The sequence below is a fragment of the Pelmatolapia mariae genome, linkage group LG10_11 (genome assembly GCF_036321145.2).
Source record: "Pelmatolapia mariae isolate MD_Pm_ZW linkage group LG10_11, Pm_UMD_F_2, whole genome shotgun sequence".
Classification (NCBI taxonomy): domain Eukaryota; kingdom Metazoa; phylum Chordata; class Actinopteri; order Cichliformes; family Cichlidae; genus Pelmatolapia; species Pelmatolapia mariae.
This window is the reverse complement of record NC_086236.1, coordinates 3,261,623-3,277,553: the sequence shown is the minus strand read 5'-3', so window position 1 is coordinate 3,277,553 and position 15,931 is coordinate 3,261,623. Positions and strand designations below refer to the sequence as shown.

At 45.3% G+C, this 15,931-nt stretch overlaps 1 protein-coding gene across 1 annotated transcript in view; it reads right to left on the bottom strand.

Moving 5' to 3' along the window:
• Window positions 1-2,274: 2,274 nt before the first annotated feature.
• Window positions 2,275-15,931, bottom strand: part of zgc:77151 (uncharacterized protein LOC337153 homolog) — a 47,511-nt gene continuing 33,854 nt past the window's right edge. The window contains exons 6-12 of the mRNA XM_063486266.1: window positions 14,441-14,547; window positions 13,545-13,692; window positions 12,873-12,925; window positions 11,150-11,247; window positions 10,608-10,806; window positions 9,687-9,887; window positions 2,275-9,601 (exon numbers count right to left, since the gene is read on the bottom strand). Coding sequence (XP_063342336.1) covers window positions 8,468-9,601; window positions 9,687-9,887; window positions 10,608-10,806; window positions 11,150-11,247; window positions 12,873-12,925; window positions 13,545-13,692; window positions 14,441-14,547 — 1,940 coding nt within the window. The 3' untranslated portion in view covers window positions 2,275-8,467. The remainder of the gene's footprint in view (window positions 9,602-9,686; window positions 9,888-10,607; window positions 10,807-11,149; window positions 11,248-12,872; window positions 12,926-13,544; window positions 13,693-14,440; window positions 14,548-15,931) is intronic.

Below are 15,931 nucleotides of genomic sequence, written 5' to 3'. Positions count from 1 at the left end.
TTCTTTTTTTTCCTTTTTTTTAAAACATGGCGAGTTTAAAAGTCCAGCAGCAGAGGAATGTGTGTGTGAGTGTGTTCTTGTATTGCTACTGTTGTGGGGACACAACTCTGTCTAATCACTCACAACACAAGGACCTGCGTTTCATTAGGCATAAAGCTGGCAATGATAATGTAAAGTAAAAAATCTGAGGGCAAATATTTTACTTTAAATTTAGACTCAAAACTATCTGGAGGATATTTTTTAAAGAATTTTTAATTTAATCATGATGAAATAAATAACAATTAAATAATTATAATCTTAATTACATTTTTACATGACAACAAATTACACAGAGAAGCTAACATGAGAGCAAAAAGATGACTCGAAAACTGGTCAGTGTTTCTGCTCTCCATAATAAAAGCTTCCACACGGGACTCAATTCTTCCAGGTCTCTGGCTCCATCTAGTGGTCGGATTGAGGAATCACGAGGTTTAGAAAAAAATCTGGAGCTCATTAATGTTTTTGTTCAACTTTAAAAAGCAGGACTTTGCTCAAAAAAGAAGAGCAAAAATCAATTTGATGCTGAAGAGTTTTCATCATCCAAAAATCAAGTCAACATAATTTTTCCTATCATATATGTGCAGGGTGGGCCATTTATATGGATACACCGTAATAAAATGGAAATGTTTGGTGATATTAAAGTCCTGTTTGCGTCATATTAGTATATGTGAGGGGGCAAACTCCTCAAGATGGGTGGTGACCATGGTGGCCATTTAGAAGTCGGCCATCTTGGATACAACTTTTGTTTTTTCAATAGGAAGAGGGCCATGTGACACATCAAACTTATTGGTAATGTCACAAGAAAAACAATGGTGTGCTTGGTTTCAACGTAACTTTATTCTTTCATGAGTTATTTACAAGTTTCTCTTTGTTCACAGCCATTGACATGTCGAAGAGGTTAACACGTGAGGAGCGGATTGAAATTGTGTTGATATCTGGTGAACGCAGTAACCGGGTCATTGCAGCAGATTTCAATGCAAGACACCCTACGAGACCACCCATCTCCCAGCTACAGTTAGCAAACTGCTTGCTAAGTTTCGTGAAACTGGTTCAGTGTTGGATTTGCCAAAATGTGGACACAAGAAAACTGTCACTAATGAAGAAACATCAGTGGCTGTCCTAGCTTCATTCAGCAAGAGCCCACAGCGTAGCACTCGCCGCATGTCACTGGAGAGTGGCATTAGTCGAACATCCCTTCGGCGGATATTAGCTACTCACAAATGGCACCCTTACAAACTCCAGCTACTGCAGCATCTCAACGAGGATGACCCAGATCGGCGCACAGAATTTGCAGAATGGGCAAAACAAAAATTGGAACAGGACCCTCAGTTCACGCAGAAGATTTTGTTCAGTGATGAGGCAAACTTTTATGTGAATGGTGAAGTTAACAAACAAAACCACCGCTATTGGTCTGACACTAACCCACATTGGATGGATCCCTCCAAGACTGTTGGAACAACAAAAGTGATGGTTTGGTGTGGTATATGGGGTACAACGATAGTGGGTCCATTCTTCATCAATGGAAACCTCAAGGCCACTGGATATTTGAAATTGCTACATGATGATGTGTTTCCCTCTTTATGCACTGAAGCTGGCACGTTCCCTGAGTTTTTCCAGCAAGATGGTGCACCACCACATTATGGGTGCCAGGTCCGAGCATTCCTAGATGAACAGTTTCCTGGAAAGTGGATTGGTCGTTGTGGGCCAGTTGAATGGCCCCCAAGGTCTCCCGATCTGACCCCCTTAGACTTTTATCTTTGGGGTCATCTGAAGGCAATTGTCTATGGTGTGAAGATACGAGATGTGCAGCACCTGAAACTATGGATACTGGATGCCTGTGCTGGCATTTCTCCTGCGGTGTTGCTATCAGTGTGCGAAGAGTGGGAGAAGAGGGTTGCATTGACAATCCAACACAATGGGCAGCTCATTGAACACATTTTATAAGTGGTGAGAAACTTGTAAATAACTCATGAAAGAATAAAGTTACGTTGAAACCAAGCACACCATTGTTTTTCTTGTGGCATTATATCCATGTAAATGGCCCACCCTGTAGATATCCATATTATGGGGAGGGGTGGGGGAGATAGAGAGAGAAACATTAAGTGTCATTAGTATATATAATATGTATAAGGATACAAAAAATTCTTACATCATTTCTATTATTATTACACCTACACTTGTGATGTTAAATAATCTGCCATTAAATTTACTATTTTTAATAAAAGTTTATTTAAAAACAAAACAAAAAACAAACAGACAAAAAAATGTCCAGAGTTACAGATTTAGAGACCAGTTAGCAACCATCTGTAAATGCTAACCCCTGGCTGAGAGTGGTTCACGCTAACAGTATACACGGGGAAATATTTGCTTATCTGCAAATATCGTACACCTTTTTATAATCAAGTTTACACCTAATATAAAATAAGAATAATGTCACAATCAAAAGATTATTTTAAACAGTTAATTCTTATTTTGCTTATGGAAAAAAAATGACTTAATATTTGTACTGCTGAGGAGGACAGGACAACGGCTGTCTGTAACATTACTACTTTTATAGAAGTTCTCTTTTGTTACTTTATTCACATTTTGTGTTTTCATAAAAGACAATTTCCAAAATTCTTCAAATCCAACTTCCAGCGTCATTTAAGAGGAAAACTTTGTTCTAAAAATAACCCACACAACTTGTAACTCAAAGTATTTTGAAAGCTTGATTAAAAAAAATAAAAAAATAAAAATTCTGATTTAATGAAAGGACTAGATGTTACAATCCCTGATACTGCGTTGCTTCAAATGGAGAAAGTCTTGAGGGATGGCTACTATGAGGAAAGGCAGCCTGGAAGCTTTACAAGCAGGACACAATAATAATAATAATAATAATTCCAACTTCATATATTTCTAATTAATAACATCGTCTTCTCTCATGGGTGAAACGCTGGCTGCTATGGAAGCTTACTTTTGAAACTGTTTGCAGCAGTAAAAGAACTTTTACTTTGAAGGTGAAAGGTCTCCGGTTCTGGTTTGCATTGACTTTTGTTCGACTTTCTCCACAGCTCACCAGGTAGTGTTTTCAAAGAAATCTCCCTGTTTCATGCAAACTACGGCCAATCTTCTAGCAACCAAAGCAATCACAAGGCTTTCGGGGCAAATACCGTGAAGCTGCGGCTATCAGATGGTAACTGACCGTCTCTATGCCTCTGTGACCGAAACCTTAGTTTGGTGTGTTTGGTGTAAAAAGTCAGCTAGCATTAGCTGTTAACACAAGACTCCACCCTCTCTTCCAAATATGGTCACTTCTGGCTCCATAAAACCGACACAGCAGTGGCTGAAATGTTAACGTCCACTGTGACAATCTTTTACATACATTCTTTTTAATTTGCCTGTAAAACACTATAAAGACAGTTTATTCTGAAATATCTACTTTACTGCCATAAAAATTCTATAAAAAATTCTTGTTTTCTTTTCAAATTCTCACTCAAATATTTTGAATATCATCTCATACAAATTTTCGTGACATCAAGACTTTCCCGTCTGAACACCATCCTCATGTGAAGGAACATCGTGAATACTGGAGGAAACATTACAAAGGAATTATTAACAGATTACTTTTATTATAAATATACAGTGTTAAAATGGAATGGTACCTGACACTGCTAGCTGTTTACAGAAACAAAAACAAAAAGGAAGTTCTGTTTAACATAATCAATCGAGAGGCTTTAAAAACAAACTCCTGCTGTTAGAATCAAACATCTCGGGGAAGCGTTCGTTCTCTTCGGTCGACTGAGACCAAAAGTTCAACTCAGTTTGTAGAGAAAAGAACACGAGATGCTTCTGCTGATCCAGGGTTCGTTTCCATGGGAAAAACAAACAAAAACAAATCAAAATGGGACAAAAATCATGAAAAAAAAAACAAAAAAAAACGTGTCAGGTAATTTAAAAATGAGATCACAGGCAGATGTGAGTGAGACATTCGTCAGTGTGTAACATCCAAGAGTTTTTAAAGGTGCCACAAGCAGCATTTTTAACACCTGGAAACATTTAATTTCTCTGCCAAAGAGGACCATACAAGGGAAATCCCCTCTCTGTGATGTCATACAGAGCCAGGAGGACTTGAACGTAGACCGAGTCCAACATTTGAAACTTTGATCTTCTCCTGGAGCAGGAGATGTGCAGCAGGAAATAAAGAAAATCACATAAGTAGAAACAACAACGTCCCAGTTTTTTAAATCTGCTGAATTCTAACTCAGTTTAAAAAATTTCTAATATTTTTTTGAAACACTTGGCATTTTATTCGGCCAAACATTCAATAGTTTATTCAAAAATACAGAATTGATTAAAATAGTCGTCTTTAGGAGCATCTGACATGTAGCTAATTTTTTGACACTGATATAGAAGCCAGAGGAAAGGTTTCTCTCTTTTTAACAGTCACATTGATGCAGCAACTTCAGATGTTAAAATGTGGCGTGCAGCACCTTTTAAAAAAGATTTGATCATTTTTCTTCATGAATGTCCATCCAGCTACTCGGTGTCCTCGTTAGGTCCAGTTTGCTCCAACAGACGGAGCTGAGCGAGCGTCCTGCCTCCAACACCGCGGCTTTACCTCATTTCACCCAACAGGTCAAAGAAACGCCATCCGACTGCAGGAGCCGTTGTTCAAGTCAATGTGGTGAAGGCTAATGAGCTCATTCGCCTGCAAGTATCAACTCCAATCCAAAGTATCAGGCACTTAAATTTGAAGAACTTTACAGAAATGAGCAGTGCCGTTTGAGTCTTGATGCTGGAGTAGTGTGCAAAACACTGGATATAAGATCTGCTGAACATGCATAACAAAATGTAAACATTGGAAAATTTAAGATCAAATGGGAAAAGAAAAAAAGACTGAAATTATACCTAAAGAAACTTTAAAAAACTCAGTTTAAATAACCAGGAAAAAACCTAGTCTCACACTGGTTTCACCTGATTCTCCAGCTCTAAACTAGAAGACCTCCCCTCGTCAACAATAAATGCAGCTAAAAATAAAAACAGATTTAAGAGATTAAAGAGAAAACTGGTCCAGTGGAGTTATGGTTTGACTGGGAGGCGCCCAGTGAGAAGCTGAGGTGAATCAAAGTGAACGAGGTCCTACGACAGAGGAAGACGCGTTGATTCAAAGGTCAGGATGACATAATGGCGGGTAAAGCGATTTTGTGAAGAAGAAGAAAGTTTTGTGAAGGTAACTGCGCTTAAAACACCTGCTTTTTGGCAGCGAAGGTACCCTTAGTGACAAGTTTTAGCACCTCAGTATTAATCGATAAAGACGTGGATTGAAAATCATTGAAATAGCTTCCGGGTTCTTCCAAGAATATCTGAACATGCAAAGACCACCCTCGCTAACATTTGATGCAAACCCAGTCATTTTGTTAGTTTTGAAATGTGACCTCATCTTCATGGGTTACTCCTGGGGTGCTTTTAAGGGGTAAACAGTCAAGTCATCTGCATACATGCCACTCTACTGTAGGCTTTACTGGCTGCTGCCCCTCAGGAGGCTTACAGAAGTTGGACAATCAGAGGAAAGCAGGCTTTTTGGGAGGGTTTCCTTAAAGACACTGGAGCTAAAACAGCTTGTTTTAGACATAAGATAAAGTTAAAGCCCAGTTTAATAAAAATAAGGATTATTTTGAGCTATGAGTCATGCAAAGCTGCTCTGGTAGAGTTGAAGAATAAAAATAAAGAGCTGGAAATGAGCAGAATCGGTCCCCCTTTGATAAAGTCCTAAGTTGTGCGTTAAAGTAAGCGGTACAGCTCGCCAAAAGCTAAAGGTGCAGGTGGAAAACTTTCACACAACCACTTCTGTCACATTTCTTGTGTAAAATCGAGTGTAAAGCCTGAAAAGACACACTGCGTCTGCAGGACGATAAAACTGAGAGTACATGCGTTTTTTGGAAACGTTTGGAGGTTGTATGAACTCGTTCCCTCTGAAGCGCCTCACCTACAATAAATAAAGGTGTACTGACAGGAAGAAGCAGAGCCATTATGTACAGTAGTTACCCTGTTCTCACTGTTGTTACTGCATGAAGGGGAATATGACTTTGTATTTACCGGTATTCACCATCGTCTCCTGGTTACTGCTCATTTTCCCCACGAGTGAAGAAGAAAATCCTGAAGTCCTAAAACTCCGACAGAGGTTACGGAAAAGTCCCGGTCGAGTACTTTGGTGCGTCTGCCCAGCTACGACCGACTGAGTGTATACATCTCTACTCACGTACTCATTCACAAACGATTTGCCTCACATGAAGCCAACAGTCGAATAAATCAGGAGGAAAAAATCCTGCACATATTTTCATAAACAAGCCACGGTTTCTTTTAATTAAAATATACTTTCTTAAAATTCTCAGGAAAATTAGGTCGGCTACGAGGAACTTTTCCTCTATACGCGTGATGGCGATGAAAAGAACAACAACAATAACAATAATAACAACAATAATATGGCAACAAAACTAAGCAAACAGCACCACTTAATTTCGGTGTCGTAGTTGATTCGACTACTCGGGTAGGAAGAAAAGAAACGAGGAAAAGCGAGTGTGTACAGTAGGTGTGCAAATCTGAACCAACGTCTGTGGCAGAAAACAAACAGGAAAAGGCGACTTAAAGGGATACCTTGATGTTTGTTGGGTTTTAGGGGGTTGGGTTTTATGTACGCACTTTAAATGACAGGATAATGATGATGAAGTGATGAAGGATCCGTTTCACAGTCTTTGGTGGAGCTTTTTCCTAAACACGACTGAATCAAACAGAAACCAAACTAACAGGTCCGACACTTAAAAGTCCACGACTGTGGTATCGGAGAGCGGTGCAGAATAGTCTCACCGCTCCTGCAAAGGACAGAGCCGCTCTCAAAACGAGATGTAATGAGGTCTGGATGGAGACGACTCGAGAGCTCGTGAAGCCACAGGAAACCGCGATAAGGTGATCAGAAAGTCCCAGATATTGGCCCGTCAAAGGACCGGAAACCTGGTTTGAATTCGTCTGATTTCACATTAAAGATCCTCTTCTCTGAGAGGTCCATCACGGATGGCGAGCGTTCGCTCTACGAACCAGACGAAGACTCCAGAGTTCCTGAGAGGCTCAGCAGGTGAGGTCTGTCATGTTCTCCACATTCATCAAGTTGTAAACCGTGAATTTATCCCTCACCTGCGCCAGGTGATTCATAATCTTTGCTCACCTCCTGAACCCCTCCCTCAGATCCCTCCGTCTGAGTTTGTCCACTTTGAGAAATTGAAAAAAAGCTGAAAAATCAATGCAGGACGCTGGAGGTCAGCCGAAGCCTGTCTCCCGAGCAGCTGTGCTGGAACTTTCTGATCTCACCTCAGTCAATGTTTCAGAAAGTGCAGGTGTCAATATCACGCTGCCCTAAACACCCCTATATACGGATCAATCCGCCACTAAAAGTAGTTCCTAACAAATCCAGTTTGTAGGAGTTGGGGAGAAGACGTGTTTTAATGATGTCTGATGAGCCTCGGTTTAACACCACATGCTTGGCATCCATCTATGTGCATTTATGGACTGGCCTCCTACCCTAATGCATGCTGGGATACTCCCCTTGAACATATGAAGCAGGCGAGAAACTATAAAAGAACCTGAGGTAGTCTGAATGCTTGGGCTACGAGTTTGGTACGAGCTCTAATGTGAAGGCTGGTAGTGATGCTGAGGGTTTTATAAGGAAACCAATGAGGTGGAGGAGGAGGGTCCGCACAATCGTTACGAGCTTAACGAACTCTGAGAAACATTAAAACGCCAATTTTTTCTCAGGCCTGGAAGCAGCCCTACAAGAGAGCTGAGGGAAGCTGAGCAGGTCCAACATCAAGGTATCTCTTTAGAATGTGTTTGAAGCCGGCGACGAAGCAGCTCGCAGGCCGATTTAAGGCACGTGTGTGTAAAAGTTTACATCATTAGAGCTAACGAACAGGACTATAAACGCTTCACTTAACGAGCTATAACGTGAAGACTGAGAGGAGCTGCTTCTTTTTTCTTTTGCTCACGTAACATCTAAACACCTTATCAGAAAATAACTCTGTCTCTACAGACGTAGAGTACAATTTAAAAGCTACAAACTACAGTACACTCTTAATGCTAGTTAATGAAGTCCCGATGCATAGCATCACCCATAGATAGATACTGATTCTAACTTTGTGGATCTCTGACGGTGGAGTTAATCGTAGTGTTATGGAGGTTATGGCAGTGTGTGTCGGAGTCCGTGTCTCGTCTCCGGTGAGATGCGTGATTGTCATGAGCCGTCGTTCCTCCGCAGAGTTCGACCGACGACGTGAGTGGAAAAAAAACTAAAACGCAAAGAGGAAAAGTTGGTGAAGATGGAGAAACGAAAGCTCCGCGCTCCCGTGGGTTCAGGCGCTGACGTGATAGGGCATCTTCCAACAAATCAGAGCGGAGGGGGTTAAAAACACTGCGTGTCAGCATTGGCGGCGCCATGGCTGGAGCAGTCTCCGCGGTCTCTCCCTTCCATCGCCATCTTTTCTACCGCCACCTCCTCCTCGTCCTCCTTCTTCACATCTTTTAGCGGTGCCTCTCCGCTCTCGACTTTAGGGACGAACTTCCCAAACCGCACGCCATTCAGATCCTCCTCCAGTTTGACTTTGAAGGGCGGCAGGCCGAGCAGGAAGGCCCTGATCCTGCTGGGCGAGCTCAGATCTGCGGGTTCGTCCTGGTTCTTCATCTCCACCTCTACCTGCCCTCCTCCTCCCACCACCGCCGCTCCTCCTGCTGCACTTCCTGCGGAGCTGGAGTGTGTTTCCTCAGCTGGCTCTGTGAAGCCGGTCCTCGCTCTCTTGGCCGGCAGCTGATCGGCATTCCCATTGACGACGGCCCGGCTCGGCTCCGGCCCTTCCGCGGCGGGTCTCTTCGGCGTGAACCGTTTGCTGAGGTTGAGGGGCAGCGCCTGCTCGGGGGGAGGGGTGGGCTTGGCATTCAGGTCCTGGGAGAGCGCCTCGGACAGGCACCGCGTGAACATCTGCAGCTGAGACGGGCCCAAGCAACGAGTCCTCATCAGCTGACACACCTGAACGCTGCAGTCAAGGTTCACGGGAAGGACTCGGAGGGGGGGCATGGGGGGCCGGGTTCTAGCCTCTCGCCCGCCTCCTCTCGGCCCCCCCTCGTCCATGTTACACCCTGAGCAATGGGTGTGGTGCTGCTGGAGGGGGTGGGGCTGTGGCTGCTCCCCGATCGGGTGAGGGGTGTCTGGGCTCCCACTCTTCGGCTGGGGGGTGTAGATGGTTGGATGGTGCTGGCTCGGGTCCTGGGGCGTCAGGGCAGGGCTCTCGGGGCCCCTCTGCAGGCCCAGCCGGCTCCTGAACACGTCCGAAGGACACAAGCCTTTGATGGGGCTGAAGCCGCTCAGAGAGCCTCCGATGAAGTGGCGCGGCAGCGCGGAGAGGAGCACGCCCGTGGCGGGAACCACAGACTCCCCTCGCTCCGTCTTCACCTCCTTCGGTTTGGGCTGGAAAGAGATGAAGGGGCCGGCGAGGGGGGCGAGGTCCGGGGTGAGGGGCATGGTGATGGGCAGGATGGCCGGCTGCAGGGAGCAGAGAAGGAAATGAATCACATGCAGTCAAATCAAACCTCCTCACAGGCGTGTATGAGTGTTTCGTGGTCGTTACCCTGTGCACGCCGCTGGCGGTAGTTCCTCCGCGGCCCACGGCTGGAAGCTGTTGCTGCGTCGTCTCCACCGCGCTGCCTTTGACCTTCGCCTGCTGCAGTGCCAGCAGCTTTGCCTGAGCGAGCACCGTGGCCTTGTTTCGTGTGCCCGGCGGCCGGCCTCTACCTCTCTTTGCCACCATGGTGCCGTTCGGGTTTGCGACCTGTTCAGAGGCAAGAGAGGCTGGAGGTGAGCCAACTAAGCCAATTAAAGCAGTGACGTTTGTAAGGTTACTGAAGTTGGACTAGCTGGTATATAATGATGTGCTACGTGATCGCTAGCGACACAGCTGTTAGCATAACATTAGCACAGTGAAGCTGGAGGATGAACGCTAACTTTTTTTCCACTCGATAAAAGTTAACGTGAGGCTTCCTGATGGTTAGGGACAAATGCAATCGCATAGCAGGATGCTGTAAATGGACCAAACTTCAGTCAGGAGAACAACTGAGATAATCCATCCACAATACCAGGTTAGTCATTAATATACTGGAACAACATGGGAATAGAGCAGCTGCAGAGAATTCAGCATTAATGAATCGATGGTACAGAAGTGGAGGAAGTGCAGTTTTTGGCTTTCCCCATATTCCAAAAGTGCTTCGTCTCTTTGCTATTACTGTCGCCCGGCATAATTTGCAGATGATATTGTTTGCAGATGCTGCCATGCTTTCGACCAAAACAGGGGCAGCTTGATGACACCATCAACATGCGCTATCGTGGTAGAGCGGTATAAATTTATATCGTTTCTACCGTATACCGTTTATACCGCCCACCCCTAGGCGGCAGTGTTAGCGCCCCCCCCATCACAGCATCACCCGACAATCTGTTATGGAGCATCAGCGTTCAGCAGTGTTAGTAACAGATGAAAACAAAGCTGTAAACTCACGTCATCACGTATGTTGGGAGAAGCAGCAGCAGCAGGTGGTGTGGTCACCTTCCTCTCCCGGGGTCTGGGTCCCGGCTTTTTGCCTCTGGGATGCGGCCTCCTGCCTCTGATGCCTCTGGGCTTCGGCACCACCGGGGATTCTGGGACTTTAAACTCTGCTCCTCCCGCTCTGAGGTGTTCTTCATAAGGAAGCATCAGCCTGAGACACAGAAACCTGAACTTTAGCATGTGGACCCTTTTAGTCACAGGTCAAAGGTCAAGGGTTTAGTTTTCAGTATTTCCATTACATCTGTCAGGATATTACAGAGCCAGAATGTGGCGTAATGCCTGTGCACATGGTCTACTCTACAGGAAGGTTTCCTGCTCTCTAACACTAATGACCGCTTCATCCAGCGCTGACCTCTGCTGGATGGAGGTACGAAGCCCACTGGCTGGTTTTCCTCTCTGCTTACAGACCCTCGTCACTTCCCTTTGCTCACGTTTTGAGTGTAAAACGGTCTGAAACGCTCGGTGAGCGCAGTCAGAGATGATGTCTGTCTCACCTCTCGTAGTGTCTCCTGGTGCAGGTCGCAGCGCTGGTGCTGCCGGGGCATCCGCCCAGCTCGTTGTAAACCACTTTCCACAGACGGTCTGTCGTCACCTGCCGCACGAAAACAAGCAGAAAGTCAGATAACGAGGAGTAACCCTCACAGGACTGTGGTGACCGGTTCATGATAGTCTAAAGAGCTCAACTGGAGACTCCCAGGTATTCAGCCTGCAGTGGAGACCATGCACCAACTCTAAGGTCTTCACCCCACTGCAGGCTGAATACCTGGGAGTCTCCGTCAGCTGCCTTTTGATCCTGAAAGAGGTCGAGCCGCCTCCGACTCCTCAGAGTCGACTTTGAGAGGAAAACTTGACCTAAATCCTGGTTTACATCAGTTTTAGTGCCCCCTACTGTTTAGATGCGTGTAACTACATCCTCAACCATTTGGAAAGGATGACGACTGATTTATACTTTTAATTTTGTTGGCAGTGGTTTCATCTACAAAGACTCTTCTGTGGAACCAGCTTCCAGTTTGGGTTCATGAGACAGACACTATCTCTACTTTTAAGATCAGGCTGCAAACTTTCCTTTTTGCTAAAGCATATAGTTAGTGCTGGACCAGGTGACCCTGAATCCTCCCTTAGTTATGCTGCAGTAGGTGTAGGCTGCTGGGGGACTCCCATGATGCATTGAGTGTTTCTTCTGCGGTCACTGTGTGTTTATACACCTCTCTGCATGTAATCATTGTTATTATTAATCTCTGGCTCTCTTCCACAGACATGCAGCACCATAACGTGTTAATAAAAACTGATGTGACTTTAAATCCAAATATCTGCAGAGATGATCTGATCCTGATCTTGAGCTCTGGCACTTGTTAGCGTGAGCTTCAGACGCTTCATTAATCTCCACGTTTGTATTAAAAACAGCAGCGTGACGAAAAGGTGACGTCTCTGCGATCAATGGAAGCGAGGCCAAACAGACACTCTGCAAACATGTGGACAAATTCTTAGTCAAACTCTGCAGTGGATCAGTTTTTATTTTTGAGCCGTCTCCATCGTCTGTGTGTTAATCCTGATGTAGACCATCAGACGTGCAGCGACACTGTGAGACAAATGAAAACTCATCTATGCAAATGAATATTTAATTATATTTATAATAAAAACTCCAGTCTGGCAGTTACTGCATGTTTCAGCTCTTCAGGTTTAAATGTGGACCGATAATGTTGTAGTTTGGCTGTAAACACGTTCAGTGTCGCCGGTTTCAGTTTCACTTTATTGAGGGAGCAGCCGCAGAAACTGAACCAAAGGTCGGATCATGTCTGATCAATTTACACCATGAAGCACCGTCAGTGCATCCACCCCACAGGGGAATTTAAAGCAGTCGGACAGGAAAGACCGCTCGGCCTCGAGACCCTGATGAAACGCATCGAGCGAGCGGCCTGCTGTCAGCAGACTAAAATCAGTGTTTGCAGTTTTCTCAGCAGGGACGGAAACAGAACTAACGAGGATTAGCACAAAAACTTCATGATTTCACTTTAAAATAAATCCCTGCAGGCTGATTTATAATCTGACCTCGTCCTCCTGGATTAAACCAAACACACAGTGTCACACTCAGATGTGCCGTCCTCACAGGTTCGATTTAATCTCACGTGAAACAAACTCTGAGCTGAAACATGTTCAAACTCTTTATTTAAACCTTTGTCTCTCACAGAAAACCTGAAATAAACTGAAGTGACTCACCTTTTTGTAGCCCCCGAGCCGTTTGACCACAGAGTACATGAGGAAGAGGTCGACTGAGGACGGCGGCGAAGCATCAGACATGCAAAGGAGACACAAAAACATTTAAACCAGGCGGTGAGGACACAGCGGAGGCAGGATGGTCCTCACTACACAAACGCGGTTTCAACACCCCCACAGATCAAACATTGAGTCACGATGAAGCTCAGCAGTCACACGTTTACCTCTGACACGGCACCCAACCTTCATTCAACACCACAAAACTTTATTTAACACGCAGTCAGAGCACGTCTGTCTCTGGAAGGAAGGAAGAAAGGATGGATGTAAGGAAAGTGTGAGAAAGAAAATGGGGATGAGAGAGAGAGAGGGAGGGAGGTAGGAAGGAAGGAAGGAAGGAAGGAAGGTAGAGGGGATAACAGAAGGAAGGAAGGACGAAAGGATGGATGTAAGGAAAGAGTGAAAGAAAATGGGGATGAGAGAGAGAGAGGGAGGGAGGGAGGGAGGGAGGGAGGAAGGAAGGAAGGAAGAGGGGATAACAGAAGGAAGGAAGGCAAGGATGGATGAAGGAAGGAAGGAAAGAGTGAAAGGTCATGAAGGAGGGATGAAGGAAAGGAAAGAAAGAAAAGGAACGTTCTGTAGAGCGCAGAAGAAGAAGCGGCGGCGTGGTGGACTCACTCTTCTTGAAGCCCAGGTTCGGGACTTTGTGGATCGGCGATCCGTGGCGGTCCATGAAGGCGAACAGCTGATCGAGGAACAGCTGCTCCTCGGGGTGAGGGAGCCAGCCGCTGTCACAGCCAACCTCTACGCTGCCCATCACGTTCTCCTGAGGGGGAAACACGCAGTGAGATCATCATTGCACGCCTCAGCACTTCCTGTTATTTTACTTGTCACATTAAAACTGATCTGCCCCTTTATTTTGGCAGTCAGAAACTGAATCTATTAAAACTACTTTATTTGCTGCGAGGCTCACATGTTCACGTCTGCAGCACGTCGGCCACTAGAGGGTGCTGTGAGAGGCCTCGCAGGTCAAACCTCGGAGCAGTTTAAGGATTATAATCCAGCAGCGCACAGAGACTCGAGCGGACGCCTGATCTTAGTTTGGATGTGTTTGTTGCTTCGTGGATCCAAAACCAGCAGCTCTAAAATCCACTTCCATATGTGAGGCTCATGCTGTGCTCTGCCTTTCTTAAATGAACAGCAAACCTGCCTCTGCGTGGGGGCACGAATGCATTCAAAGCACTGACAAAGCGACTGGGTGCACATGTACGCTGAAACAAAGCAGCTGAAACTGCACGCCCAGACCTGCCTCACAGCAGCCAGCGCTCTGAGCGTCTAATAACTCAGAGACCAGGTTCATGTTTTTACTCCAGTCTCACAGCTCTGCGGTACCAGATCTACTTCCTGAAATGATTTGATTTCACTTTCAGCAGAGTTTGTATTATAGGAGGATCTGAAGCCTGAAGCAGAGCTTTCCGTAAACACGCCGATCTGCGTTTCCTAAAATCACTGAGCAGGACGACGAAGAGGAGCCTGAATGTGACAGTCAGCGATGAGATGATCGCCACACGCACCTTCATCCTCTCGATCCACGACTCCGACTGGCTGGAGTTTGGCGAGTCTTTGCTGTCGCGGCCTCTCCTCTTACGAGGTCGTCCTCGCAGACTGAGAGAAGGACATCCTGCAGGAAAAATAAAATAAAGGCGTAAACATTTAAAACCACAGGGAGACATCTCCGGAGGCCTTCCTGTGTTTGTTTGAGGCGATCTTTGTGAGGCATTTACAAACAAAAAAATCAGAGAACTAAATAACAGCACATGGCTCAGGTGCAGCGCTCTGCTGTGGGCGGTGGTCTAAAGGGGTCACATGACCGAGGTTATCCAGTCTAAAAGGGACACGGGATTTATTCATTTAGCTCCGAGCGAAGGCGACAGCAGATGATCTGATTTTACAAAAGTCGAGCAGACTGTACAAACATGTCAGACACACGAGGAGGCTGGTTTTATCTTCCAGCAGCAGCCTCGGCGGTGATTGACGGTGTGAAAGTGCAGACAGCGCCAGGCGTAATTTCTGCGGCGGTTTTGTCCTGATTTAGCGGCGAAACAACACAAAGAGAATTTCACCGCAGACACAGGTTTTGGTGTTTCGTGCGGTTTAACTGATAGTCATAAGAACGGATTCATAATAAAAATGTTTTTGAAAAGACAAAAGATGTGGATAATCATATGTGTGACCATGTTTCGTTCAGCGTGGCGCTCCCGTTGAGGACATGGAGACGTACGATACGATCATTAGAGTAAAATTTAAAATGTCTGCGTGGCGGGTGGAAACAGAGGAAAAAAGGATCAGCTGATCTTCAGCAGGAAGCAGCGATGAGCAGGTCATCTGCCTCCATCTCACCCCGTCCTCCTCCGTCACACCACCCTCTACATGTCCTCCTTCTCCGAGGTCGTCCCCTCTCCCTCCTCAGTGGATAATCTAACAGCTTCCCTTTGGCTGATGGTCAGAAATGCGTGGTGGTTGATTTGAAGCCTAATCTGCTCAGTAAGCGTGTTGTTCTTCTTCTAAAGCACTGATGTGGACAAGTTTATCCAACCTTCAAATAACCTGAAAACATCTCATTACAGGCTTTTATAACCAGCCTGCAGACACCAGAGAAAAAGCTCAGGACTCTCCAGCAGGTGGCAGCGTTTCACAGGCAAACAGGAAGCTGTACTGAGGAAGGAAGTGATGCTTTCAGGTCAAAGGGCTTTCAAAAACCAGTTCTATGTTTCATCTTACACACAAACGTCGCCTTTCAGCAGCAGAAAAGATTTATGGGCTCAAATTGTGGTCATAAATATTTTGTACTTGTAAATCAGGATTTGTATGTGTAAAAAGAATTTGTGTGTGGACCAAAAAATACGTGTGAAACTCTGCACTCAAGTTTCAAGTTACAAGTACGAATTTTGACCCTATTTTTCTTCCTTTCATCTGATTGGTCAATGTCATGTCAATCACAAATTTAACTATCCAATCAGAGAACAGATGGGTTTGGCTGTTTGAGGGGCGCTTTTTTGAACTGC